General features: G+C 37.0%; 11 protein-coding genes across 11 annotated transcripts; 3 read left to right on the top strand and 8 right to left on the bottom strand.

Moving 5' to 3' along the window:
* The first annotated feature begins 144 nt into the window (after window positions 1-144).
* Window positions 145-1,125, top strand: LOC18023412 (protein NETWORKED 4B). Its single transcript, XM_024159889.1, has one exon. The coding sequence runs from the start codon at window positions 145-147 to the stop codon at window positions 1,075-1,077; it is 933 nt and encodes a 310-aa protein (XP_024015657.1). The 3' UTR covers window positions 1,078-1,125.
* Window positions 1,126-1,203: 78 nt separating this feature from the next.
* On the bottom strand, window positions 1,204-3,230 carry LOC18023411 (mannan endo-1,4-beta-mannosidase 3). The gene is made up of 4 exons (XM_006407431.2): window positions 2,888-3,230; window positions 2,304-2,498; window positions 1,828-2,162; window positions 1,204-1,644 (listed from the first exon to the last, which is right to left on the bottom strand). The coding sequence occupies exons 1-4, from the start codon at window positions 3,215-3,217 to the stop codon at window positions 1,278-1,280; spliced, it is 1,227 nt and encodes a 408-aa protein (XP_006407494.1). The 5' UTR covers window positions 3,218-3,230; the 3' UTR covers window positions 1,204-1,277.
* Window positions 3,231-4,904: 1,674 nt separating this feature from the next.
* On the bottom strand, window positions 4,905-5,883 carry LOC18023410 (RING-H2 finger protein ATL72). The gene has a single exon (XM_006407430.2). It carries the CDS (start codon window positions 5,604-5,606, stop codon window positions 5,124-5,126), a length of 483 nt encoding a protein of 160 aa, XP_006407493.1. The 5' UTR covers window positions 5,607-5,883; the 3' UTR covers window positions 4,905-5,123.
* A 1,631-nt stretch (window positions 5,884-7,514) lies between these two features.
* Window positions 7,515-8,165, bottom strand: LOC18023409. Its single transcript, XM_006407429.2, has one exon. It carries the CDS (start codon window positions 8,163-8,165, stop codon window positions 7,515-7,517), a length of 651 nt encoding a protein of 216 aa, XP_006407492.2.
* A 1,821-nt stretch (window positions 8,166-9,986) lies between these two features.
* Window positions 9,987-10,645, bottom strand: LOC18023408. Its single transcript, XM_024159501.1, has 2 exons — window positions 10,155-10,645; window positions 9,987-10,107 (listed from the first exon to the last, which is right to left on the bottom strand). The coding sequence occupies exons 1-2, from the start codon at window positions 10,643-10,645 to the stop codon at window positions 9,987-9,989; spliced, it is 612 nt and encodes a 203-aa protein (XP_024015269.1).
* Window positions 10,646-11,352: 707 nt separating this feature from the next.
* Window positions 11,353-13,443, bottom strand: LOC18023407 (reticulon-like protein B16). The gene is made up of 5 exons (XM_006407427.2): window positions 13,028-13,443; window positions 12,377-12,557; window positions 12,143-12,284; window positions 11,936-12,005; window positions 11,353-11,747 (listed from the first exon to the last, which is right to left on the bottom strand). The coding sequence occupies exons 1-5, from the start codon at window positions 13,146-13,148 to the stop codon at window positions 11,581-11,583; spliced, it is 681 nt and encodes a 226-aa protein (XP_006407490.1). The 5' UTR covers window positions 13,149-13,443; the 3' UTR covers window positions 11,353-11,580.
* A 207-nt stretch (window positions 13,444-13,650) lies between these two features.
* Window positions 13,651-15,476, top strand: LOC18023406 (superoxide dismutase [Mn] 1, mitochondrial). The gene is made up of 6 exons (XM_006407426.2): window positions 13,651-14,044; window positions 14,506-14,552; window positions 14,633-14,758; window positions 14,868-14,924; window positions 15,043-15,120; window positions 15,200-15,476. The coding sequence occupies exons 1-6, from the start codon at window positions 13,750-13,752 to the stop codon at window positions 15,290-15,292; spliced, it is 696 nt and encodes a 231-aa protein (XP_006407489.1). The 5' UTR covers window positions 13,651-13,749; the 3' UTR covers window positions 15,293-15,476.
* A 535-nt stretch (window positions 15,477-16,011) lies between these two features.
* On the bottom strand, window positions 16,012-16,629 carry LOC18023405. Its single transcript, XM_006407425.2, has one exon. The coding sequence runs from the start codon at window positions 16,569-16,571 to the stop codon at window positions 16,266-16,268; it is 306 nt and encodes a 101-aa protein (XP_006407488.1). The 5' UTR covers window positions 16,572-16,629; the 3' UTR covers window positions 16,012-16,265.
* A 1,768-nt stretch (window positions 16,630-18,397) lies between these two features.
* Window positions 18,398-20,265, bottom strand: LOC18023404 (phosphoglucan phosphatase LSF2, chloroplastic). The gene is made up of 4 exons (XM_006407424.2): window positions 19,887-20,265; window positions 19,130-19,335; window positions 18,861-19,031; window positions 18,398-18,779 (listed from the first exon to the last, which is right to left on the bottom strand). Exons 1-4 carry the CDS (start codon window positions 20,170-20,172, stop codon window positions 18,576-18,578), a joined length of 867 nt encoding a protein of 288 aa, XP_006407487.1. The 5' UTR covers window positions 20,173-20,265; the 3' UTR covers window positions 18,398-18,575.
* Window positions 20,266-20,391: 126 nt separating this feature from the next.
* LOC18023403 (60S ribosomal protein L37a-1) lies at window positions 20,392-21,737 on the top strand. The gene is made up of 5 exons (XM_006407423.2): window positions 20,392-20,490; window positions 20,621-20,660; window positions 20,886-20,974; window positions 21,090-21,172; window positions 21,266-21,737. Exons 1-5 carry the CDS (start codon window positions 20,488-20,490, stop codon window positions 21,327-21,329), a joined length of 279 nt encoding a protein of 92 aa, XP_006407486.1. The 5' UTR covers window positions 20,392-20,487; the 3' UTR covers window positions 21,330-21,737.
* A 27-nt stretch (window positions 21,738-21,764) lies between these two features.
* LOC18023402 (adenine/guanine permease AZG1) lies at window positions 21,765-23,910 on the bottom strand. The gene has a single exon (XM_006407422.2). It carries the CDS (start codon window positions 23,652-23,654, stop codon window positions 21,936-21,938), a length of 1,719 nt encoding a protein of 572 aa, XP_006407485.1. The 5' UTR covers window positions 23,655-23,910; the 3' UTR covers window positions 21,765-21,935.
* Window positions 23,911-24,256: the final 346 nt, after the last annotated feature.

Genomic DNA, 24,256 nt, shown 5'->3' with positions numbered 1-24,256 from the left:
CTAAGTCATTAGTACATATATTAACAGGTTCATTGATCTTAATTGTTATGCTTCTCCTGTCTTAATTGTTTATGCTTCTTTTCTTGATCCAACAAATAATGTTCTTTGTTTGCATCCACAGAGATAAATCAATATGTCCAAAGTATGCTAAGATTGATCCAAGATAGTGAAAAACCTGAGTCAAAAGAGAATTTTCTTTGGCTGTATAAGTCTCTTGGTGAGACTTACAACGATTTGAACCAGGAGCTCCTCAACGGCTTCCTCAAATTTGATCTTAACAATGCCTCTTCCTTTGTAGCTCCAATGGCGCATCTGAGCTCCTTTAACTCTGATACTTGTCCTTCTCTGGAGTTAGATTTGGAGACACGAGCTTCTTACTCGTCTCTTAAGCACCACCTGGTCTCACCAAGGGGGAAAACGAGCAGTGAGTCTGCGCAGAGCTTGAAACTAAAGGGTGATTTTGAGAAGAACCAGTCTGCATTTTTGCTTGCTGATATCTTTCGTGATGAGCTAGAAACTGCGCTGGGAGAATTAGAAGCCAGAAACAGAGAAGTTGAATGTGAAAAAAGACAGGTTCTTGAGTTAGAGAGTAAGCTATCCGATTCAAGTTGCAAGATTGAGAGTCTAGAAAGTGAGCTCGAGCAGTGCAATGAGCTTTTAGAGGTATCAGAAGCCGAGGTTTCAAAGCTTATGGAAATGTGGAGTGAATGGAAGGCCGAGAAAGCGAAGCTGCAAAAGGATAATGCTGCTGAACTGTTAGATAGCCTAAGAGCAGAGTTGAGATCAAGAGATGTCCAAATCGAGCAAATGGAGGAGTACTTAAACCAGGTGTCTTTTAAAGACACTGGGATTGTGTCTGAATCAGGAACCGACAAGAATGTCATGGAAGAATTGGAAACTAGAGTTGAAGAGCTGGAGAATCAAGTGGAGATGCAGAGGAATGTGATATCAGAAAGAGAGGAAGAGAAAAGGAAAGCTATAAGAGAACTATGTTTCTCTCTTGATCATTACAAGAGCAGATACATACAACTTGTAAGATCACTTTCAGGCAAAAACAAGGTATGCCTTGTAACTTGATTTGTATCAAAATCCAAAACTTGTAGGAAAAGATTAGGCATATGCTTAAGTGATGTAACGTAAGATCCAATTTCATCTTATAATCAAAAACTTCATCTTAAAGTTATGAGGTAAACATATGCTGCATCATAAATAGTAGAAGTTGGCTATCATTTCAGTGTATGACTCTATTTAAAATTTTAGTTTTTAACTTTGCGATTTCATTTTCCTTTTCCACCAATCAAACCCAACTTCCGTGACTGCTGACCAATAATATTAACCGTCGAGGATTTGTCACTAAGTACAATGGAAAGGCCATCTTTAAAATTGTTCATACCGTCGCTTATAAGGTGCCAAAACAATGCTCCCGCGGCTGGACCGCCTTTTTGGGCAGACGCATAAATGATGTCAAACGTTGCGTTGAAGACGGCGTCTCTCTGAGCCTGAGTGTAGCCTGGTGTAGTCGTTGGTTTCCCAAATTCTCCTAGGATTAGTGGTTTTTTCAGAATGTTCTGCGCATCTTCGATGTGGCCTTCCAGCCATTTTCTTAAGTAGTCTGATCGAGATTTCTCATCTATGTTTGGAAACCTGAAAAATCAAAATGCATGGAATGGTGATCAACTTGTGGATACACACACACAAAAAAATATATCGATTCTTCATAAGCTGATGTGTTAAACAAGGAACAAGCAGAACATGATGATTATTGTCTAATGAAATTATATATGAAATTGATCAGTATGAATATGCGAGTTTGTTTAGTATTATTACCATGAGTCAGGGTAAGCGTGAAAAGATGCGAAATCAATGGCATCAATATTGTGGTTAGCGATGAAATCGGTTCCAAGAACGTTGGCTGCAACTGGATTTAGAGAAGCCTTTTTTTTAGGAGAGGAGTCACCATAGAAGCCTTCAAGACCAGTAGAGAGGAGATGTTTTGAATCAAGTGATTTTACGTAAGGAGCCATTTCACGAATCCAAGCCGTAAGGGTTTTCCCACTTGGATCAGCTTTGCATTGTGGCTCGTTCATAAGCTCCCAAGCCATAATGGTTGGTTCATCTTTGTATGCAACTTTTGTGAAGGTATTCACTCTGTTCACTATAGTCTACGTACAAAGAGAGATTTTTTTTATATATTTATAATATAATTTAGGGGTATTGTAATATGTTTTTTCGTTATGAATGTAAATTAACCAGTCTCAAGAGAATAAAGAAAATAGATATATTGGATGAAAATGTATGTGTACCTTGACGTGGTTCTTGTAGAATTGTTTAACAAGAGGGTTTGTGTAGAAATCATCTTCGGAAGTTACGGATTGGCCTTTACTTTTAGCCCAATCCACGTACTGTTTCCTCCCTCCGAAGTCAGAATAGTTATTCACAAAGGTGATTATCATTTTTATACCGAGTCTTTTTGCTTCGGCTATCGCAAAATCCAATCCCTTTCCACCATAAAAAAAAAAAAAAATTACGATAAAAAAAAATATTCAGATTAAAATTCTGCACATAATTGGTTAAACAAATTTAGACTTTAACGATGGAATGATAATACGTAAATTTAGATCTTTTTATAAGTTTTATATCTTAGATCAAAAGCCATATTAGCTAATCTCTAAGACAGTAAGATCTATGAAAATTCAAATTTTCTTACCACTTAAACATCTATAGCGGTCCAAGAAGAACTAACAGTTTAGACCCGTAAATAGACCTCTCTAAATTTTAATGTTTTTTAATTGAAAATTCATTGTAACTTAATATCTTCTAAACAGATCTCTTAATAATATATATATAAATATATAAAATGAATATATATATATATATGTGTACTTACCTGAAACGCTAGTTCATTGTAGGAACCAGGAGCGGTTTGGAGAGCACGGTAACCGCCATCATGAAAGCCCCAGGTGCGTGCGATGGTCAAACCGTGGATGGTCGCGTTTTGAAGTGCAAAGGTGACCTTAAACCTTGTGGCCGGATCGGTGGCTTCGTACGTGAGCCAGTAGGCATTGAATCCATTGGCGTAAAATGGCTTCCCATTGAGGATAAATTGGAGGCCTTTCCTACTCACGAATGCATCACTCGACGCAGATTCTACTCCTAGATCGCTATAGCTTTGTGCGGTCATAATCGCTAGAAAAGCGATCAAACACAAACACTTCATCTTTTTTTCTTTACTTTTTTCTTTTCTTTTTGGGTGCTCTATTCTCTTCGATGAGTCAATAGAGTTTTATATATATAGAGCTTACGTGCTTTCTTAAAAATTACAACCATGCATGAACATTCAGTAATTCGTGGATTTACATAATTATACACGTGACATCCACAAAATATAGTAAACCTTTTTAAGAAGAAAAAAAAACCGCAAAATACAAGAAATCAATAAACAATCATTATTATATATAATATGAAAATTAATTATTTTTGGGAGAGAATAAGAGCATATCATTAAGTTAATAGTAATATATAATTATTTTGTATTAATATATAGATCTTTTGTATTATTTATCTATTTATAACTGTTAATTTGCCAACATTTTCAATATTCTTACAGGCATTTTAATGTGCAATTGATAATTTTACCACTGTGGTCAACATATTGATATATTCTTTAATCATTTTGGGTATTTATTTTTGTTGTTACCATTTTTACTATTGTAATCATTTTTCCTTGATATCAGTCATCAAAGTAGGAGATTTTTTCCCATGTATTAAAATTGTTGAATCTTCAGTGGTTTACATTTGCGTTTATGCATGTAGCACTTTCTGAATTTCGGAGAATATTTTTGTAGCACTTTCTGAAATCTTAAAATAATTTTTCAAATCATCTACCCTAGCTATTTAATTTATGTGCTTCCATTACTATATATGAAGATAAAAGGAAGAATCCATAGGAAGTGAAATGTATTACTCTATCCTAACATAAGCATTTGTTGATTGTTTATACGTTAGAATTTAAAATCCGGTACATTCAAATCCGGCTAGAATTTAAAGATTATTTATACGTTAGAATTAAAAGATTGGTTATACGTTAACAACAACATAAAGGAAAAGTGGAATTTTCAGAACCGCTTATAAAAAACTTCTAAACGTGAAGCTATCATCTGGTCCTTTCAATACGATTTCTGTGGGCCACCAAGAAAACAATAGTTAAAAAAATTGAAGCCCAATAAGACCCATCCATAGCAGATTGCCATTGCATTTCGTCGAGAGAAAAGAAAGTAGATTGCCACTCAAGAAAGTACATTGTTGAATTTGCCACTAAATGCAAATACGAGAAGAGAGGCCGTTGAATCAATCCGTCCCATTACATAATTTTTTTTTTAATTGGTATTTGATTTTTAACAAAAAGAAAAGATGTAAGAAAGAATTCAAAAAATACAATATCCATAAAGAATGAACATCACATTAGCTATGAATTTACTTGGATGTAACTGTTGCATGGTGAAAAACATATTTTTTTCCGCTTTTAAATTACTGATGTTTCGGTTGCGCATGTGCTAAAGACAAGATTAACTATCAACATTTTTATAATTAGTAATATTATATATAAAAGAGTTTTTCAACTTTAGACCTATAACCTTTTCATAGCGAGGCCGAATCAGGAGGTTAATCCATTATATATTTCAGTCGGTATCCGAACTCCTAATCTTCAGAACTCTTTTGTTTTGTATGGTCACGTCATGTTAGCTTATATACATCCGTTGAGCTACATATAATCATGGAACTACTAAACAAAACAAAACAAAACTACTTTCTAAAAAAAAAAGAAAAAAACTACTAAACAAAACAAACAAACAAAAAAATGTGGAAATACTTGCTTTGTTTCAAGTTCCAATTCCAAACCCCATCACATTAAATTCACCAGCGCACAAGAATATAGTATATGTGTAAACAATCACATTAATTTGCACAAAATAAAATAAGAAACAATTACGTAACCACCCAACCAACAAAAGCCACGCCCACCTGAGACAGAGGAGCAAAGTTAAGAAATCACAATCAAGTTATGTCCCTACGACAGAAACTGCCACGTCATCATCCCGAGAACCACCACACATCGGCGACGGTTACTCAAGGAGAAGCGGTTGTCTGCAAGTAGGACAAGAGGAACGTGAAACCAACCAAGTGTCGATGCACCTCACGTGGAAGCCATGGTCGCATTTAGGCAAAACCCTAACTTTCTCTCCTTCCACGAAATCTCCGAGACAGATCAAACACTCCGTTGCTTTCATATGAATGTTCCTTGAACCGTACAATCCCACGGGGATTTGTTTCAACGCCCGTTTCTTCAGCCCCGTGGTAGCCGCTAAATGTCCTGAATTTGCGTTTGCGTTTGAAGCGTCTGGGTCATCCGAAGTGAATCTCCTTGTGAGGCGCAGCACACAGCGCAAGGCAGAGTTGAGGCTTAGAGCACAGATTAGAGCGCAGAGTAGAGCAGCTAAAATAATGACCATGTTAGTGTCGAAGTAGGTGTCGTTAAAGCCTGTTCTGCTTTTAGGGTTTGCTTCGGCGGGTGCGTTTGCTTCCGGCTCAAGTAACGACCGGCCCATCTTTGAGTTATGCTTGAGAAACAGAGGCGATCAGAAAACTTGACTAGTTCCCCTTCAAGATTCGTCTTGTTTCTCAAATCAGATGACCCAGGAGATGGAGAAGGGGGAATCAAAATCCCTCTTATTCTTACGAAGCCCACAAGGAGTATTTCTCTTCAAATCACTCTTTCTTTCGGAGCTTTGATCTTTTGATTCGATCTGAAATCAAATCTTTCTGATTTGTTTCTTCTCGTGACTTGTGAGTGAAGATGAGTACAGTCAAAAAAAAAATTATGTCAAGTTGGGATAGAAGATAGTCATAAATGGATTTATGGGCGACTCTCTTTAGAGAGTTATAGATGATGTGGTTGGTCCAAGAAATTCTTCATTAAATAAAATTGTGTAGCAAGTAAATGGTCACAAATTTACTATTCATTTTGTTCTCATTGCTTGGGATCAGTTTGTTATCGCTCTACTAACCATAGTCAGATTTTTTTTTCCTATATCGGTCGTCGGTCGAGATCATTGATTTTTTTCCAATTTTAATAGAAGCAAAACATAATTTTAAAATCAAATATTCATATTTTTTATTCTAATGGTTATTACTTCATAGGCCGATAGTTAAGTTTTATTTTTCCTTTTCAGTTCGGTTGAGATTAGTATGAATGAAGGTTTGAGATTTCTGTTTAAGGCACAAACTGGAGCATGTATTGAGCCACTACATAATTTATGCCGTAATAGTATATCCTAAAATAATTATGATCTTTATATAATGGGACCCTATTATTTTGTTCAATTCTTTGTTGGATCGGTGCGCATATTTGTACAAAGAAAAATATAAAGGATAGAGCAAAGAAGTAGACAAATAAGAAAACGATTAGTTTAGTAGATATCAGAATTGACAACTAACAAACTCAATATTAGTGGTTTTAAAACCTTTGGAATCAAGCTAGAAGGAATTAATTCGCAAATAAGAAGAACTACAAATGAGATTTGATGTAGGAAAGCAAGACTTGATTATATAATACTGTATGGTTGGGGTATCATATTCCTAACTAATCATGAAGAATATAATTAACATATGAAATCATATAATTAATTATTCCATATTTTTGGTTTTCTTTGTTGGTCGACACATCTTTAACAATCAAAAAAAGTTTCTAGCTGTTAGGTATAATGCATTTTCCTTGAGAGAACGAAAGGACATAGAGTTTTTGGTCAGCATGCATATGCAGTTGGTCAAGGTCAATGGATTTTCCATTTGTTTGGTCATCACAACAAACCACATGATGGTAGGTGAAACTCTAAGGTAAATTCTAGATTCCGATTCAAGAAATTTATTCCGATGGGGAAAACTCATGTGTAGAATTTGAATGGTTCATAAAAAGATTCGTGTGGCGTTTAGTGGTCCACAAGTACTGTAGGAAATCCAATTCCAAAAACACTAATTAATGTAGAAATACAAGTTCACGCAAAAGACACAACACTTGTCTCTCTTAGCTTTAATAGGTTCCATTAGTTGACAACAACACTCCAACGCGTGAAATCCGTATCAATCTCATACACGAATCTATTTGAAGAACATAAAAACCGTAAGTGAATTTAAGGCAAGGGTTTTCTCCCTCGGAAAACTAAGTGAATAATTTACTGACGGTAATCTTTTTGTAGAAATTGTTGGGAAGCAAGTCCTTACAAGAGAGCGTGATCTCAAAATTGTATAGTAGATGGACATGGAGGAAAATTATATAGTTACAATTGGATAATTAACATATAAACTCACTGAAGTTTCTTTATGGACTTACAAGTCCATTGCGTAAGTAATTTGTCCATTACATAAGTAATTTTATTGCTCTAATTAGATAGAACTAGATATGATTGAAAAAACAAGCTTTTGGTCTTTGAAACACACACACACACACAAAAAAAAGGTTAAGCAGGAAGAGGGGAAACTGAGGACGTATAGCCACTTCCCCACCCGAAAGTATACCAAATCCAAAGGATAAGGATCCAGACAACTGCCATAAAAGACCAAATCACTGGCACATTTACGCTTACGCACGTAACAATGCCAAAAACACTAGAGAACCAACAAGAGAAAAGAGTGACATAAGCAAGTTTCATCTCCATCCTAAACTTATCCGATAGCTGAATCAGCCCTATCCCTCCGGTGAACAATGATATGGTGAATAACGACACGTGCAACACAAACGACACTTGTCTATCATGCAAAATAGATGAACATATTGGCACCGACATAGCCGAAGCTAACAGGGCAAGTTCCGCAAAGACAAGCTGAGGAATCCTTTCTTTCACTGTAGTAAACTCCTTGTACCAATTATTATTGGTGGAGGAGGGAGGATCGGTGAAGAAGAGATACCTGACTAGTGTCACTGCGTAGAATGTTGTGGCACTCACCGCACCGTCCCTCAGGAACCGAGACGATGACGATGACTTTCCTCCGGTTGGCCACAGAAGATTGAGTGATATGGAGAGGCCAAAGAGCGAGAGCAGAGCCATTGCATACCATATTCCTCTGCATACAATCACATCTATTTTACTCATCATCACAGTCTTCTCCATGATCATAATATATTCTCTCCTCTTGTAAAAGAGGATTATTGACTGAGTATCAAAGTGGAAGTTCTGAGACCCTAAGGTATATACAAAGAGTTTAACCGACCTTAATTAGAGAGGTCCTAATTAGACTAGGGAATTAGAATCAGAAACTTATAGGAATTAGACTAGGAATTTCCGACCGTACGTGTGGTAGAGACTGAATTAGGGCTTTTGAAGGTTTTAAGATTATACGATACTCAAAGATCTTCACAATCACAATAAAATAAAATAAAAAGTAAAAAAAAAAATAACTAAACCAACAAAATATAAATAAATCAAGATAAGATAATCATTCAAGATCTAATGCTATCCTAACTTTCATATATCTGCCAAATTTCCCAGCTTCTACTATATCCAAAATGCTAAAAATAGTTTAACACATGACATGAAAATTTCAAATCCCACAAAAATCAGAAACCCTAACTTTTCCAAGTTTCATCTCCAATATTTTCGGCTCCGTAAATCCCGAAAGTTCTCATCGACACACTACCAAAATGACTAACTGTACTCGCACACATTTACACATTTACCATAAAGATTCGTCTTATTGCTCAAACCGAATGACCCAGGAGATGGAGAAGAGGGAATCAAATAAAATCCCTCATATTCTTAAGAAACACACGAGTATATTTCTCTTCACTCTTTCTTTGTTTGGGCATTACAAAAAAATCCACATGATGGTATGTGAAACTCTATAAAGTTAAATTTTCGATTCCCATTCAAGAAATATATTCCGATGGTGAAAACTTTTGTGTAATGTAGTTGGTTTACGAATTAAATGGTTCATAAAAAAAAAAATCTCATGTAGCTATTACGAGTCCACAAGCATTCCAATTCAGACACACTAATTACTCGATGTAGAAATTCAAGTTCACGCAAAAAGACACAACACTTGTCTCTCTTAACTTCAATAGTTCCATTAGTTTTTTTGGTAAAAATAGTTCCATTAGTTGACAACAACACTCCAACGAGTCAAATCCATATCCATCTCATTCTCACGAAATCTATCGTGTGTAGATTTACTATTCATACAAATTACAAAACTAATAATATGCTTGGTTGGAAGTTGGTAGCTACGGGTCTCATGTATTCCGAAAACTTAAGATATAATATAATCATATTTCTATGGATATATTACTTTAGATGTTATAATTGTTTTTTCTAACAACGATTGGAGTGTTGTTCACACAAGCATATTGTATAACTAAGTCATCAATAATTTACTGACGGAAATGTTTTTGTCAAAAAAGTGTTTGTGATTGTTCCAGAAGAAATGAAACAAAAGATACGGTAGAAATGGTTGGGAATTGCAAGTCCTTACAAAAGAGCGTCATATCAAACGTCACTCATAACACTCCCTTTTTTTTTAAGGAAGAAAATTGTATAGTAGGTGGACATTGGAGGACTATTTAGTTCTAGAATCTTCATTTATTTATATTTATTACACATATAATGATGTGATAAAAGATGCTATGATAGTCGTTGAAAGAAAATATGAGAAACCGTAGGAATATGACGATATGTATGTAAGGGAAACTGGATGTGAGCAACGACACTTCTTGTAATAGCATTCGTGGCGTGCGTTACTTTTGTGTATGCACTTGGCATATCAATGAATTCGGAAATATTTTTTGATAAACAAGTTTGATTAACCAGCTATTGTGGGAAATATGAGGAGAATAGATGAGAGAAGTACATATACAAATTAAAAAAAAAAGTAGAAATTTCGATCGAAAATATGAGCATCTTAGACAAGTTTTTACTCTTTGAACGAAAAAAAGAGTATTAAGCAGGAAGAGGGGAAACTGAGGACGTACACGAGCCCCTTGCCCACCCGAGATTATGCGCAAGGATCTCAATGAACATGAACCCAAAAACTTCAGTCGAACAGAGAAGCAATGGAAAACTGTTGGATATGCACAGAGCAATGCCAAAAGGACAAAAGTAGAGAACCAACAGGAGAAAAGAGTGAGATAGGCATGTCTCATCTCCATCCTAAGCTTATCCGATAGCTGAATCAGCCCTATCCCTCCGGTCAACAACGACATGGTGAACAAGGACAAGTACAACACAAACGACACTTGTCTATCATGCAAAATAGATGAACATATTGGCGCCGACATAGCCGAAGCTAACAGGGCAAGTTCCGCAAAGACAAGCTGAGGAATCCTTTCTTTCACTGTAGTAAAATCCTTGTACCAATTATTAGTGGAGGAGGGAGACTCGGTGAAGAAGAGATACCTGAGTAGCGTCACTGCGTAGAATGTTGTGGCACTCACCGCACCGTCCCTGAGGAACCGAGACGATGACGATGACTTTCCTCCAGGTGGCCACAGAAGATTGAGTGATATGAAGAGGCCCAAGACCGAGAGCAGAACCATTACATACCATATTCCTCTGCATACGATCACATCTCTTTTACTCATCATCACACTCTTCTCCATTATCATATATTTTTTCCTCTACTTTTTCCCACTTCTTCTTTTTAGGTTAATTTTAAGTTTTTAACCTCTCCTCGTGCGTGTGTAAGTGTTTATTATATACTGTAGGCCGTGAGGTATAGACTGAATTAGGGTTCTTGAAAGTTTTTAGATTATTATACAGTGTACTCAAAAAGATCTTCACAATCACAACAAACATACAAAATAGTTAAAAAAAACTATAACACTTTTTTTTCGTAACATTTTAAATTCTCTTATTCAGGAAAAAACTACTTTCGAAGATGAAAAATAAATATGTAATCAATAATTTCCACGAACAAATTATTCGCCTAAATCACATCTCTGTTACTAATCTTCTTATCCATTATTTTCTCTCCTTCTTTTAGTGAATAAAGATTCCTAAGAAGATATTCGATGATCACAACAAATTCAACGAAAAATAAGACTCATTTCGTTGAGATTTGTACCCTTATTGTTTTGTTTTTGACGTCAGACTTGTAGCACTAATAAGTAGCCCAAAATTAAATTGAGTAAATATGATTCTTCTATTGTATATAAAAAAGGGATTGGTATATACTGACACGTGACCCTAGCATTACTGACCAAATTGGGTTCTTACTTAATGTTAATCCTCAAAGGAGACTTTCGTATAACTTACGTACAAACGCACTTCTTGCGCAATAGATGTAATGACCCACGACGTCGTTTAGCGTAAATAGAAGCCAATCTCAGGATTGTTTCTAGCTGCAAGACAAGTTCCTCTTTTACAGAATGGAGACAGACAGTTGATTTAATTGAGCAAATTAAGAAACCATCTTATATATTCATCCTGGATATCGCCTTTAAGTTATACTACACATGGTGAATAACAAGAGAACCAACTAGAGAAAAAACTAAACGAAAATAGGTAGAACATTCTCAAAATCACCAAAGCTAGCTCAAGAATCTTTATCCTTGGATAAGCTCCATGAGAGTCTGCTTATAACACTTTCGTCCACTAGCTTATAGTGATGAGACAACTGCCTGTGAATCAACCCGCAACACTTGTCTACTTTGCTTTGATATTTGCTGTACAAAGCCGGTATTGTTACAGATAGGATGGTCCCTGATCATACCATAAAAGAGTAAAACTTCATATAAGACTTCGGTTCACTGACTTTCAAGGAGATATAACCGAGATCAAGAAGCAACGATTATTAATTGATAGGTTATGAATAGGGACGAGACTAAAGGACCAAATAACATAAATGTTTTTTTTTTCTTTCGTTTGCATTTAGGGATCAAGTTACTAACCAATATAAACAAGAGTGCAGAAAGAAATATAGCTACCAATGGCAGAGAGAATCCACAGGCAAATCACCACCTGCTAAAGAGAAATTGTCAGATCACTAACATCTAAGCACGTTGTTCAAATGCTAATGGGTTTTCCCATGATTTCCAAGAAAATGTAAAATTACTAGTATCACTATGAGTTTCATGGAAAAGGGTTAGCTTCATAACCTTGAAGAAGAGCCGAAAATCGTTGCCAACAGTAACATCATGAGCCATTACAAGCAACTGGTTGAGCTTTATACGGAAAGAAGCTGCGGCACTGTTCACCATTTCCTCCGATAGAACAAGCTCTGGTAATGAATTCGCTTGTCTGCTTATACAGAGAAAACAGGTAGCGATCAGTCATCTAAACACTCAACGAATTACAGAAAAAGAGGAGCGTGGTGAGAAGCAATGCCGCACCTATTCCTAAAAGCAGAAACCCGGGCATGGACAAATGATATTATGATCCCAATCAGTAAGACATCTGAAGAAACAGATAAGAAAGGCAATCCGGAAAGCTCAAATATAAGCCAAGCTACAGTTGATAAAACGATAACCCCCAAAGAAAGATTTCTTCTCCTCCATAAGAGCAAGTCAGCAGCTGCATCAAAGAACAAAGCCATACAAAAATGGTTGAGGGTCACTTAGCAGAGGTTCTAAGAACTTCACAAACACTGGCTTTTTCTAGCCCAGAGAGAAATTGCAGTCCCGATTTGAATCCATCTAGTTCTCATTCAAGAACTCACGCTAACCTAACTTTCACCTGCCAAATTTTCCATCGTCTACTATATCTAAAATTCTAAATGTAGTTTAACACAACCCTAATTCTTCCAAGTATCTATCTCCAACATGCATCTTCTGCTCTGTAAATTCTCATCGGAACTATATAACTGATGATAAAAACCAGAATTGTAAATGTACTAGCACACAACAATCCACAACGCCGTAAAATAAAAAAAAAACCTAACTTTACAAAGTATAGTCACCAACAATTCTGGGCTGGACAATCTGGGAAATTCTCATCGTAAGATACCCAAATGATGAAAAAAAAAGACAGAAAAAGCAACTCGCCTTTGCCGCCGCCCATGAACTGATGAACCGTAACTTGCCGACCCAACAATCGGTAATCCGATGAGGATCCTCCTTCATTCCTTCCGTCACAATCACCCTCCATGTCACTAGAACTTTCCATCGGAGATTTTCAGGACCCGAATTTAAGAACGTTCTCCGACTTCCGGGTGCCAATTTCGATTGATTGAGAAGTCTCCCCTTAAATCTGCGATCCCGGAATTTTCTGGGTACAATGGTGGTTTCTGGGCTAGAGAAAAGAAAGTTAGATTAATCGGAGAATGACGGCGATTGGGAATAATCAAGGAGGAACCAAATTGTAGAATTGGCTTTTACATGAATCCAAATTCAACATTTGGAAATTCCTCGCTTCTAGTCAACTTTCTTCATTTCTTTATACTTTCCTTTCGATTCTCTTATGTCATCACCTTCATCATGTGTATGTTCTTTTGTAGAATTAAATTTTAAAAAGAATAACTCCATCAGACCAAAAAAAACAATTACCATTGCATCAAGAGATTGGGCTCACTAACCCAATAATATTCCGGCCCATATCTCTACAGCACCTACGTGTCATAACTGTTACTTTAGCCAAATGTGACAGGCAGTGATATTATCATTCCTCTAAACTTAAAACACATTTGTCATTTTAGGCGACCACTAACCAGTAACCACGAAGGAGAAAGAAAGAATCTCTCGCAGTGCATCTCTCATCTAATCAAACAATGGCGATTCGTTCTGTAGCGACTAGAAAAACCCTAGCCGGATTGAAGGAGACATCTTCGAGGCTCCTGGGATTCCGTGGAATTCAGACCTTTACGCTTCCTGATCTTCCCTATGATTATAGCGCTCTGGAGCCGGCGATTAGCGGCGAGATTATGCAGCTTCATCACCAGAAGCACCACCAGACGTATGTTACTAATTACAACAATGCCCTCGAGCAGCTGGATCAGGCCGTGAACAAGGGAGACGCTTCCACTGTCGTCAAGTTGCAGAGCGCCATCAAGTTCAACGGCGGAGGTGTCTTGACTTTTTTTTTTCATTTCTAATTGAATCGATTTTCTTTATTTTTCGATCTCGATCCTGACTGTGTTTAATCGGTGGTTTGTGTTAGATTGTGCTTACTTGGAGTTATTTCTGGGTGCAATCTAAGTCAATTTTAAAGCTTCGGCCTTTGTGATCAGTCGAATTGAGCTAAAAGAGTTTAGCGATTAAAGTAGCTTAATTAGTAGAGTGATAAATTGTGCTGAGTATTATATGATTGTCAGATAAAACCTCTCTCAGAGTCAGTTTAGAATTACTTAGTTTTGAGCTCAGAATCAGCTTGATTGAAGAAATTCAAGAAAAAAAAAAACTGAACTAGAGTTGTGGTTGTATCTTCTTCTTCTTTTTCTTTAATGTTCCTTCTATAAACTATGGGAAATGGATTGAGGTTTTTGTGCTAGAGAATGTAATTCATTGTGTCTATTTCTAATGTGCAGGTCATGTGAACCACTCGATTTTCTGGAAGAACCTTGCTCCTGTCAATGTGAGCTTGTGTTTCAAGTTTTTGTCTATTTCTTCCATTGCTTTGTTCTGTGCTTAATGATTTGTTTAAACATGTAACAGCAAGGTGGTGGAGAGCCACCAAAGGGAGCTCTTGGCGGAGCAATTGACACTCACTTTGGCTCCCTCGAAGGTTTGGTGAAAAAAATGAACGCTGAAGGTGCTGCTTTGCAAGGCTCAGGATGGGTGGTTAGTAGTCTAGTTTCACCTTTCAATGTCATCGGGTCACATTGTTGTCTTTGGTGCTTTACTTATAATCATAGTCATTGATTTGCCTGTTTTCTCTTGATTGATCCAGTGGCTTGGTTTAGACAAAGAGCTTAAGAAGCTTGTGGTTGACACAACTGCCAATCAGGTACTTATCCATGATACGGATTTGTTCAAAGATTTTAGCTTTACCAGCATTCTTGATATTCATAAAGGTATGTGATTTAAATGGAATTCTAAGAAAAAGAGTTTGCTGTGGGTCACAGGATCCACTGGTGACAAAAGGAGCAAGTTTGGTTCCTCTGGTGGGTATAGATGTTTGGGAGCACGCCTATTACTTGCAGGTAATAATACTTGTTGTGATCCCTTAAACTCATAAGTTAAGCTTCAATTACTCTTTAATCATTAATGTTTCTCTTACAGTACAAGAATGTGAGGCCGGATTATCTTAAGAACGTGTGGAAAGTGATCAACTGGAAGTATGCAAGCGAGGTTTATGAGAAGGAATGCAAGTGAATCGTCAAAAGATAAGATAAAGAGAGGAACCAGTTCCAGCTCGGCTTTTGTTTTTAAAGTTGTCCGAAACAAACTTATTATGTCTCTTTTGTCTTTCAATTAGCTCGACTGAGCTGTGTGGATGCAATAATACGTCGTTTTATAAGAGAATTTGCAAGAATAAAACGTTTGTTGTTCATAAGAAGCGTTTTGTTCGTTTTCATAAAGAAACAAAAAAAAAAATTCTGGCCTGATCTATTCTCCCCATAAACGTCGAAGGGCTTAAATAAAATTTTATGGTTACCGGTGTTATATGATTCTCAAGGGCTTAAATGTAACATTTTTACCTTTTTTTCAGCCCCCTATTTGAAACCAATAATACAATCACAGCGAGATTTGGAATTGTTGAAAAATAATGCATACACGTATACTTGGGAAACTTGTGTGTAGAAATGTAAAAATGCATAAAATATTGAAATTTATAAGAATACTATATCTTATGTCTGCATTGTGGAAAATGGATCATAGTCAAGTATCATAAAATACGCGTGAAGTCATTTACATCTGATTCTTTACACCTTGGCCCCATTTGAGTTTAAAGACTTGGCTTTTCCAAATTTCTTTGCTCTTTCTTGGAACCACCCCACAGATTCCCATAAACTAAGACAATTGCAATTCAAGCCTTTAACGACCTTTAGACTAATACAAATTTAAATGAATTAATTAATCAAATGAAATAGAAAGCTGATTAATAACTCATCATTCCATACATGATTAGAATCTGACATCATTGATCATTTCAATTCAAAAAGACCAAACAGAATCTAAATTTTCTAAAATTATACTCTAATTTCTGTAATTTTAATTAACATGTACAAGGTCTTCTATCCAAAAGGGAGTATAATCAAAGAATCTCTACTTAAAAAAAAAAAAAAAAAAATAGAATTCGGACAGAAAAATCAGCAAGATCAGACAAAGAACACGAACAGTTCTTCTAAGTATTGACGTCATGAGTTTTCTTGCTGGGCCCAGATGCCGGAAGTCTCCCTTTCGGTAGAGCATTCAACACCAATGAGCCGAATTTTCCGGTGACGACTTCAGGAATATAAGAATATTCCGTCTTTCTCTCCGGCGCCTCGCCTCCGCAACCAACCACCGATCTCGAATCAGGAGAGAGCTCTCCGGAGAAGATGACGTTATTGATTACCGGAAGAAACTCTCCTGGTAAGTTCCTAGCCGTCGATAGAGAGACGGAGATGAAAAGGAGAATCAGGACTAGCAAAGATCTGCTTTTCGCCATCTTTTAAAAAAAATCTTCTTTTTTTTTTCTTTTGTAATTGGTCTTGTACTTGGTTTGAAAGATCAAAGAGAGTAGTTTATACATTGATATATATATACGCAGTGAGTGTGTGAGCAGAGAAAGTCAATGGGAGTTGGAAAACTTACGCGGCAAGTGTCGGACTCGAAATTAGAATCGGTCCTTTCGAGACTACGGTCCAACTAAAATATCAATTTTTTATTTATTTATTGTTTATTTAAGTTCTCCTTTTACCCTTTTATTAAATTATTATAAACGTATGATAGCTGAAAAAAACATACAATACATGAAGCTCATCAGTTTTTATAAAATGTGTTATGTTACTAATATTTTATTAGTGCATGTTTTTGAATGGAAATTTTGAATAACATTCACGAGTTTCACCATCGATTATAATATTAACAAGACTATAATACACTTTTGTAGGACCGTATAGACATTTTGTCGTATGGGGCAACCATTTTCACATTACTAAAAACAATACTCCCTCTGTTCAGAATTATGTGATGTTTTAGAAGGTTTTTTTGTTCAGAATTATTTGATGTTTTCACTTTTCAATGCAAAATTTAATGAATTTTTATAGTTTTTGACATTTTATATTCTGCAGATTGTCTTCTTATTGGCTGAATGATATTTAAATGGATTATAAATAATATTTTTAGTATAGGAAAAATTAAAATTAAATGAATCCTTAAATTGTGTGCAAAAACCTTAAATAACAAATAATTCTGAATAGAGGGAGTAATAATAAAGAGAAAACTGAGCAAAATTTTCTTCAAAAGTAATATTTTGCACATAGTTGTTAAATGAAAATCAAAAAGAAGATACTCTAATAAAACTTGCGCTTTATTTCATTAATGGAATTTCCAACTGCTACCAATAAAGGCCGAAGCACCGTCAGTTTTGACCGCGTCATTCTTCTTGTTCACCAAGTCTCTCCTACACGCTCGCTCACACTCTCACCGTCTCACACACACTCACACACATGCACTTACACTTTTATTAACGTGAGTGTGAACATATAAATTTTGTCTCCTTCATGACCTCACCTGAGCCAAATTTCAACTTTAGTTGTGGATAACACCAATGACATTTTTTTTGGATATCGCGGTGCAACTTTATGACTTTATGGTTACTCAAGAATATACTTAAAAATAGTATGTTTTTTTTTTAGCGTAGAAAGCAGATGCATTTTCTTGTTGGTAAAGGTATAGAAAAAGCAGAGTTTATAGTATTGATAGATCACATAGACCATATAGGTCCATAGGCTAAGAATATAGAAACCACATACTAATTTCTAAGTCAGAAATGGAACAACTATTCATTTACATGACCTATTATGTCTCTTTTATGCACAATCTCCCAAGATCCGATCACCAGTTCTGACAAAGATCAAAGTCAAGTGTTGAGTACTGTTGAGTTACGTTGTGCCATCACTTTACCAAATGTTTTGCTTAAATTAAAATACATCATCTAGGTATATATATATATATATATACTTCGGGTTTGATTGGCAAATTAATTTTAAAGGTTTTTAGAACTTTGAAACAAAAATAAAGTTTTTAAAGCCAGATTTTAAACCAATCAGACTTTAATGATTTTAAAGTTTTAAAAATCATAATTTCCATCCTAAAAAATCTCACAGCTTTTTCTCTCCTTTTTTTCTTTGTATATCGACAGATTCTTTTAAAAACTTCAAAATGTGGCTTTTATTTTTTATCTAAAATTACAGTCATAATTTAACAGCCACAGTTTTTATCCAATCACACCCTTCATCTTTATCCAATCCAAAGTAAAGTGTGATATTTGGGAGAGCTAAGATCATTTTCAGCAAGTCTTGAGCAATACCTCATGTATTGTAGACATTGAGAAGAAGACAACAATGCAGATTAACACACATAAGAGACTTTGTAAACATTAGTAGCTTATTCCGATATACAAAAGATCTGATAATTATTTGAAACGATTCATATGATCTACTGAATTTCAGGTTCCACGGATGGCCCGAACACGTTCTTGAATCAATTTCCTTTCCCAATCTGCAATGTCCTCGAATGCGTTCTCAGGGAGACTCTCAAAGGGCTCTTTCCACGGATCGTTCTTCGCCAGATCATATGTCGCTCCGCGGATAGCTCCTTTGTTAGGACCACATTGACGCTTTGATACCAATGTGTCATAAGCCGTGTTCAGCTGTTTCGAAAAGCAGAATCAGATCGCAAAACGTTTGAAAACTTTCTTGGAGTGAAACTGATGTGAGACTTTTTGACTTACGTTCATGTCGCAGAACCAATACATATAAGCAATGGAAACCGCAGGAGCTCTTCCTAATCCGGCTGTGCAATGCACATAGACTCGTCCTTTACCTTCCGAAACCGCCCATTCCAAAGAAGAAACAGCTTTTGGAAGCTGGCTTCTTAACGACAGTGGATCAAAGTCTTTTGCCTAATAGAATTGTAAACAAGAAAACCCAATTGATCAAAAAATATATATATATATATATATGTCGGATTTACATAATGAAAGCAAGAAATGTTCCTTACGGGCCTTCTCATGTGACGGATTCCAAGGTCTTTACATCTATTGACAATAGAGTCGAGATCGATTCCCCAATACTCAATGTCCTTGTCTTGTTGCAGGTTAAGTATGTAGGCAACATTCTCTTCCTGTTTCAAGTGCTCTATATCTTCAGGTTTCTGCGGCTGTGATCCAACTATCAGTTCGTCTCTTATCAATGTATAGTTCATGCCTGAAAACAGGTCAAAGACCAAAAATCTTAAAAAAAACATTCTCACATCAATTCTAGATAGAACCTTGGCATCACATGAAAGATACTTTCGATAACAATCAAAGGTTAGAATTGTCATAATCTAATTCTAGATAGCGGAATCACTTATCTACATCACACTAATATCAGACATTAAAACTGGGGAGTAAGCTCTTACTGTTTCAATCCAATGAAGCTTCATTTTATGTTTTAACCTTTAGAACCAAGGAAACTCCTTAATTTGGTGCCCAAAAATTCACTCTCCAGCATCTTATTAGCTTCTAAGAAACTACACCAAATCCTTAAGGTCAAGAAACCATAACCTCCCAAATTCTTGTAACTCAAACAACGAACTACACTCAGCTTACTTGAGAAAATCCCTCAGTCCCAATCTACTTAAGGTGCTATTACATACACTACCAAACCTAATCACAGAGAAAAATGAACACTTTTTAAGTACTGAGAAAAAAAAGAAACTATTAAATCGTATCTGAAAATCAGTGAATTTTGGGGAAAAATTGATGAAGATGTACCCAGATCGTGATGATACTCATACGGGCTCCTCATCAGTCTCTTCATAGCTGTATTGTAATCCTCCATCTTGTTCTTGGAGCTGAGAGAAACTCCATTCGTTCCTGGATTCTCTCCAACTCCACTCCCTGAGATTTTGCAGGAAACAGCGGCTGCTCTGCCCAGATTTCTCGGAAATCTTGCATCAATCGATGATTTATTAATCGAATTGAGCCAAGAAGATTTCTCATTTTCTCGGGAGTAACTCGTCACGGAGAAAAGGCAGCTCTTGCTTCCAATGACACTCATCGTTTCTCTCTATCTCTATCACTGGGTCTTCTCTCTGTTCTTCACCTGATGCAACATTGGAATCTGCAGAGTAAACGTTTTACAATAATGGTCACACACAGTCTTTTCGCACGAGCGAGAAATGACATTTTGTTACTATTGGGTTGATGGTTTTGGGCTTTTCGTTGATGGGCTTTCAATATTAGATTTTAACCCATTAAATTAAAACCTAATTTAATTGCCTGTGCTGCTTATTAACAAACAAGCAAACCCTTTAAAGTCTTTCTTCATCGCCGAAGCTGCCAATCGCCTGCTTTCTTCCCAAAGCCGGTGAAAATGGTGAGTCCATCTTGTATTACTAGATTTTAAGGAGATTGATCCATCACCTGTTTTTTTGTTCTTCCCGTAATCTGGTTTCGTTTTTAAATAGTATTATTCATTCAACTTTATATGTCGCTTTGCGTTTCAGACCAAGAGAACGAAAAAGGCTGGAATTGTCGGCAAATATGGTGAGTACCCAGAAACCCTATGTAATATTGAACCTTAGTTATAGAATTTGTTTTTGAAGTTTGCACATTCTCTTGAATGTGATTCATAGATTGAAAAACCATAAACCGTGTGTGTTTGCTTGGTTAGAAAGAACAAGTTTGAAAGATCATGAACAGAGATCGAAAAATGTCTCTAATAGAATGATTAAATACTCAATGTGAATCTGTGTTTTTTTATTTGCAAAGGTACACGATATGGTGCCAGTCTTAGGAAGCAGATCAAGAAGATGGAAGTGAGTCAGCACAGCAAGTACTTCTGCGAGTTCTGTGGAAAGGTACTCTCTTATTATCACTGAATCCAATACACAAACATAGGTTTTACTTTGCTGTTTTTTTCTTCTTTTTGGGAAAAAGACTTTTGGTTATGTTGATAGCTGATGAATGATGCAGTACGCCGTTAAGAGGAAAGCTGTTGGCATTTGGGGTTGCAAAGATTGCGGGAAAGTTAAAGCAGGCGGTGCTTACACTATGAAGTAAGAGAGACAATTTAAAACGAATTTTGGTTTTCTTTCACTCTTCTCTGTTTCAGTAATTCTGATTTGGTTTTTTTTTTTTTTTTTGGACAGCACGGCTAGTGCTGTGACGGTAAGGAGTACCATTAGGCGGTTGAGAGAGCAAACCGAGAGCTAGATCAAGGATCGTAACCGGTTTATCATCATCATACACAAAGTCATTTTTGTTCTATCAAATAAATATTGAGTCCCTAGGCTTACGTTACCTCATTTTTTGGCTCAGATTATCAGTATTATGTCCTTTTCTTCTCTATTCTCCAGTCCACTCTCTTTGGATTCTTCCTCCTTTGGTTTTTTCTTCTTCTTTTTTGGTTTTTTCTTCTCTTTTTTCTGTATTGAACCTGCCATTGACCAAGGTTTCTTCCTTCTTCTTAATAAAGTTCTTGTTAGATTTGAGTTGTGATTATATACTTGTTATCAGTCGTACACTGCCCGAGGAACTCCAGTTTGGCTCCGAAAGGAATTATCAAAGGATTATTTTTTTGTTTGCAATTTGAATACGTTAATAAATGATTTTGTTTCTGAACATGATTAGTCTTATCGAGATCGAGGATGTTACAATAATTCTTTATTTGTCCCCTCATTTTTACAATTTTCTTCTACAAAATCTACAAGAGAAAATAAATCAATAATCGACTCACTCGTCCTTTTTGTCCTAGAAAGAAAAAAAAAAATCTAACAATCAATTAGTAACAAAAATGTGAAATAGAAGAAGCAAAAAATTCTAAACAGTAGGAGTCTCGCTAACTTTCACAACTCCATTATTATCATCTTCCTCAACTTTCCTTTTCAAGAACCCTAATTTCACCATTCCTTCTTCTCCCCAATCCCATAGATGCAGCACGATATATGTCCCAATCCCTCCGATCAACCCGTACGCGACGGAGTACGTCAACGGCATCAGAATCATTGTCATAAATGCCGGAATCGCCTCCCTCATATCTCCCCAATCGATCTCCGTCACCGATTTCATCATCATCACTCCCACAAGTATCAACGGCGGACCAACCGCCCACGCCGGGATCGAAGCTAGCAACGGCGTGAAGAACATCGCCAGAAAGAAATAAACCGCCACCGTAATCGCCGTCAGCCCCGTTCTCCCTCCTTCCCGTATCCCCGTCGACGATTCGATGAACACCGTCACCGGAGATGTTCCAAGCAAGGATCCGATCACGATCGCAGACGCGTCGGACATAAACGCGAAATATTGTCCTGGGAAATCTCCTTTCTCGTCTACGAATCCGGCGAATCTAGCCATTGAGTAAAGCGTCCCCGTCGTATCCAGAATATCTACGTAGAGAAATGTCACCAGAGCTTCCCAGAAATGTCCCTTGTTTATCCCGGAGAAGCTCAAAGCTCCGGCGGTGTGCTTGATGACGTGTACATCGACGACCTTTTTGAAATACTCGTGCGCCGCGTCACCGGCGGGTGTGTTCGGGAACGCCGTTACCTCGGTGTTACGGAACCACGAAACCGCCGTTACGAAGACGATCCCGTAGATCATCGCTCCTTTCACGTTCTTCATCAAACAATAAGCTATGATCACGAATCCGGCGATTCCGAGCCAGAACGTAGGGCTCTCCATTCGTCCGTGGAGGCACATGATGTCGCCGGAAACTGCTCCGCCGGCGATTAAACTGACGGTTCCGTTAGCTGACGCTATAACGGGAGCTAACGAAGCTCGCGAGGAGCTTGGACAAGCGGCGAGAGTGACGAGAGTGGAAGGGCTGTAACCGACTAAACCGAGTCCTTGATTGTTCTGTAATCCGATGAAGGCGAGGAAGAGTCCGATTCCGGCGGAAGAGCTGATTCTGACCGGTTTAGGGACGAGTTTCGCGAGCTTTGCTCTGAAACCTAAGGCGGAGATGAAGAGAAATATCAATCCCTCGATGAAAACGGCGGCGAGAGCTGTCCGGTAAGAGATTGACCCGGATCCGTGAAATCCGACGACGGTATAAGCGAAATACGCGTTTGTTCCCATTCCTGGAGCTAGAGCTAGAGGAAGATTCGCCATCAATCCCATGATTACACAGCCGATTAGAGACGAAGCTACGGTGGCGACGATTAGATCCTTGCGAATTCCTTCGACGCAGGCGGCGTAACCGGGATTAACCGGGTCGAATTTACAGGTTACGTCGGGTTGGATCAATCGGAGACCCGGTCCGGTACACTGGGAAGGTGAGATCGTTGGGTTTGAACAGAGGGGAATACAATCGGAAACAGAGCAAGTTCCACCGGAATCAGAGAGGATGGAGGCGTTGACGGCGAGGATATAAGCCATGGTGAGGAAAGTCGCCGTGCCAGCGCGGAGCTCCGTTGTGAAAGTTGAATTCCGTTCGGCGAGTTTGAACCGCTTACCAACCCGGCTCGAACCAACGTACGTGTTGAGCTGGTTTAGTAGCTTCGGTTTGGGTCTACTAGTAGAAGGTAGTTCTTGCTCCATTAGAGATCACAAGAGAAATGAAAATTTTCAAACTCTGTTTTTTTTTGTTTCCTGGTTTTGTAATTTAGTGAAGAGAACAGGGTGCTTGTATATATTACCTATATATATACCACTGTATATAAATTGAGAAGAGAGAGAGATGGTTAGGGAGTTTTGATATGATTAGAGAAAGAGGAAAAAGATTCTAGTTAGAGGAAGGGGATCTTTAGGAGAGGAAGTATCTCACATGTAACCATGTGTCCACGATTCTTGTTTTTTTTATATATATATATTTTTTATATTTTATAATCTGTACCTGTTGAGTTTGTTCGGAATTGGAAATGTATTTATAATTTTCCTTTTTTAGACGCTTTCTGCTTTCATATGTAAAATATTAGTAATATTTTTTTTTTCCAACACGTATAGAGTCCGCAAACGGTAGTGTAAATTTAATTAGTAAGATGCAAATGATGATTAAATAAGAGAGGATTAGAGATGTAATATATTCAGTAATTAGTCAAATAGTTAGTGTACGATTACGTTTGACCAAGTTTGAATTATCACAAATCTTTAGATTATTTAAAAAATTATGTGTTGTGCAAGTTGAGTCATGCCTTGATATC

This window comes from Eutrema salsugineum, unplaced genomic scaffold (assembly GCF_000478725.1).
Source record: "Eutrema salsugineum unplaced genomic scaffold, Eutsalg1_0 scaffold_13, whole genome shotgun sequence".
In the NCBI taxonomy this organism is placed as follows: Eukaryota; Viridiplantae; Streptophyta; class Magnoliopsida; order Brassicales; family Brassicaceae; genus Eutrema; species Eutrema salsugineum.
Note: the sequence above shows the minus strand (reverse complement) of the source record. Positions and strands in the feature narration are given on the sequence as shown.

What these genes read in the sequence shown, in the direction of transcription:
- LOC18023407 (XM_006407427.2), bottom strand. Translation starts at nt 13,148, where the DNA reads ATGGAAAGTTCTAGTGACATGGAGGGTGATTGTGACGGAAGGAATGAA. An exon ending in GTTCATGGGCGGCGGCAAAG is followed by an intron (nt 12,558 to 13,027) that starts GCGAGTTGCTTT and finishes TCTTTGATGCAG; the next exon opens with CTGCTGACTTGCTCTTATGG. An exon ending in ATTTTCGGCTCTTCTTCAAG is followed by an intron (nt 12,006 to 12,142) that starts GTTATGAAGCTA and finishes TCTCTTTAGCAG; the next exon opens with GTGGTGATTTGCCTGTGGAT.
- LOC18023406 (XM_006407426.2), top strand. Translation starts at nt 13,750, where the DNA reads ATGGCGATTCGTTCTGTAGCGACTAGAAAAACCCTAGCCGGATTGAAG. An exon ending in AGAACCTTGCTCCTGTCAAT is followed by an intron (nt 14,553 to 14,632) that starts GTGAGCTTGTGT and finishes AACATGTAACAG; the next exon opens with CAAGGTGGTGGAGAGCCACC. An exon ending in TGCAAGGCTCAGGATGGGTG is followed by an intron (nt 14,759 to 14,867) that starts GTTAGTAGTCTA and finishes TGATTGATCCAG; the next exon opens with TGGCTTGGTTTAGACAAAGA.
- LOC18023412 (XM_024159889.1), top strand. Translation starts at nt 145, where the DNA reads ATGCTAAGATTGATCCAAGATAGTGAAAAACCTGAGTCAAAAGAGAAT.
- LOC18023410 (XM_006407430.2), bottom strand. Translation starts at nt 5,606, where the DNA reads ATGGGCCGGTCGTTACTTGAGCCGGAAGCAAACGCACCCGCCGAAGCA.
- LOC18023405 (XM_006407425.2), bottom strand. Translation starts at nt 16,571, where the DNA reads ATGGCGAAAAGCAGATCTTTGCTAGTCCTGATTCTCCTTTTCATCTCC.
- LOC18023409 (XM_006407429.2), bottom strand. Translation starts at nt 8,165, where the DNA reads ATGGAGAAGACTGTGATGATGAGTAAAATAGATGTGATTGTATGCAGA.
- LOC18023408 (XM_024159501.1), bottom strand. Translation starts at nt 10,645, where the DNA reads ATGGAGAAGAGTGTGATGATGAGTAAAAGAGATGTGATCGTATGCAGA. An exon ending in CTCACTCTTTTCTCCTGTTG is followed by an intron (nt 10,108 to 10,154) that starts GTTCTCTACTTT and finishes CATATCCAACAG; the next exon opens with TTTTCCATTGCTTCTCTGTT.
- LOC18023403 (XM_006407423.2), top strand. An exon ending in TGGAATTGTCGGCAAATATG is followed by an intron (nt 20,661 to 20,885) that starts GTGAGTACCCAG and finishes TTATTTGCAAAG; the next exon opens with GTACACGATATGGTGCCAGT. An exon ending in GGCGGTGCTTACACTATGAA is followed by an intron (nt 21,173 to 21,265) that starts GTAAGAGAGACA and finishes TTTTTTGGACAG; the next exon opens with CACGGCTAGTGCTGTGACGG.
- LOC18023411 (XM_006407431.2), bottom strand. Translation starts at nt 3,217, where the DNA reads ATGAAGTGTTTGTGTTTGATCGCTTTTCTAGCGATTATGACCGCACAA. An exon ending in ACAATGAACTAGCGTTTCAG is followed by an intron (nt 2,499 to 2,887) that starts GTAAGTACACAT and finishes TATGGTGGAAAG; the next exon opens with GGATTGGATTTTGCGATAGC. An exon ending in CACGCTTACCCTGACTCATG is followed by an intron (nt 1,645 to 1,827) that starts GTAATAATACTA and finishes TTGATTTTTCAG; the next exon opens with GTTTCCAAACATAGATGAGA.
- LOC18023402 (XM_006407422.2), bottom strand. Translation starts at nt 23,654, where the DNA reads ATGGAGCAAGAACTACCTTCTACTAGTAGACCCAAACCGAAGCTACTA.
- LOC18023404 (XM_006407424.2), bottom strand. Translation starts at nt 20,172, where the DNA reads ATGAGTGTCATTGGAAGCAAGAGCTGCCTTTTCTCCGTGACGAGTTAC. An exon ending in TGAGTATCATCACGATCTGG is followed by an intron (nt 19,336 to 19,886) that starts GTACATCTTCAT and finishes ACCTGTTTTCAG; the next exon opens with GCATGAACTATACATTGATA. An exon ending in ATTGGTTCTGCGACATGAAC is followed by an intron (nt 18,780 to 18,860) that starts GTAAGTCAAAAA and finishes TTTTCGAAACAG; the next exon opens with CTGAACACGGCTTATGACAC.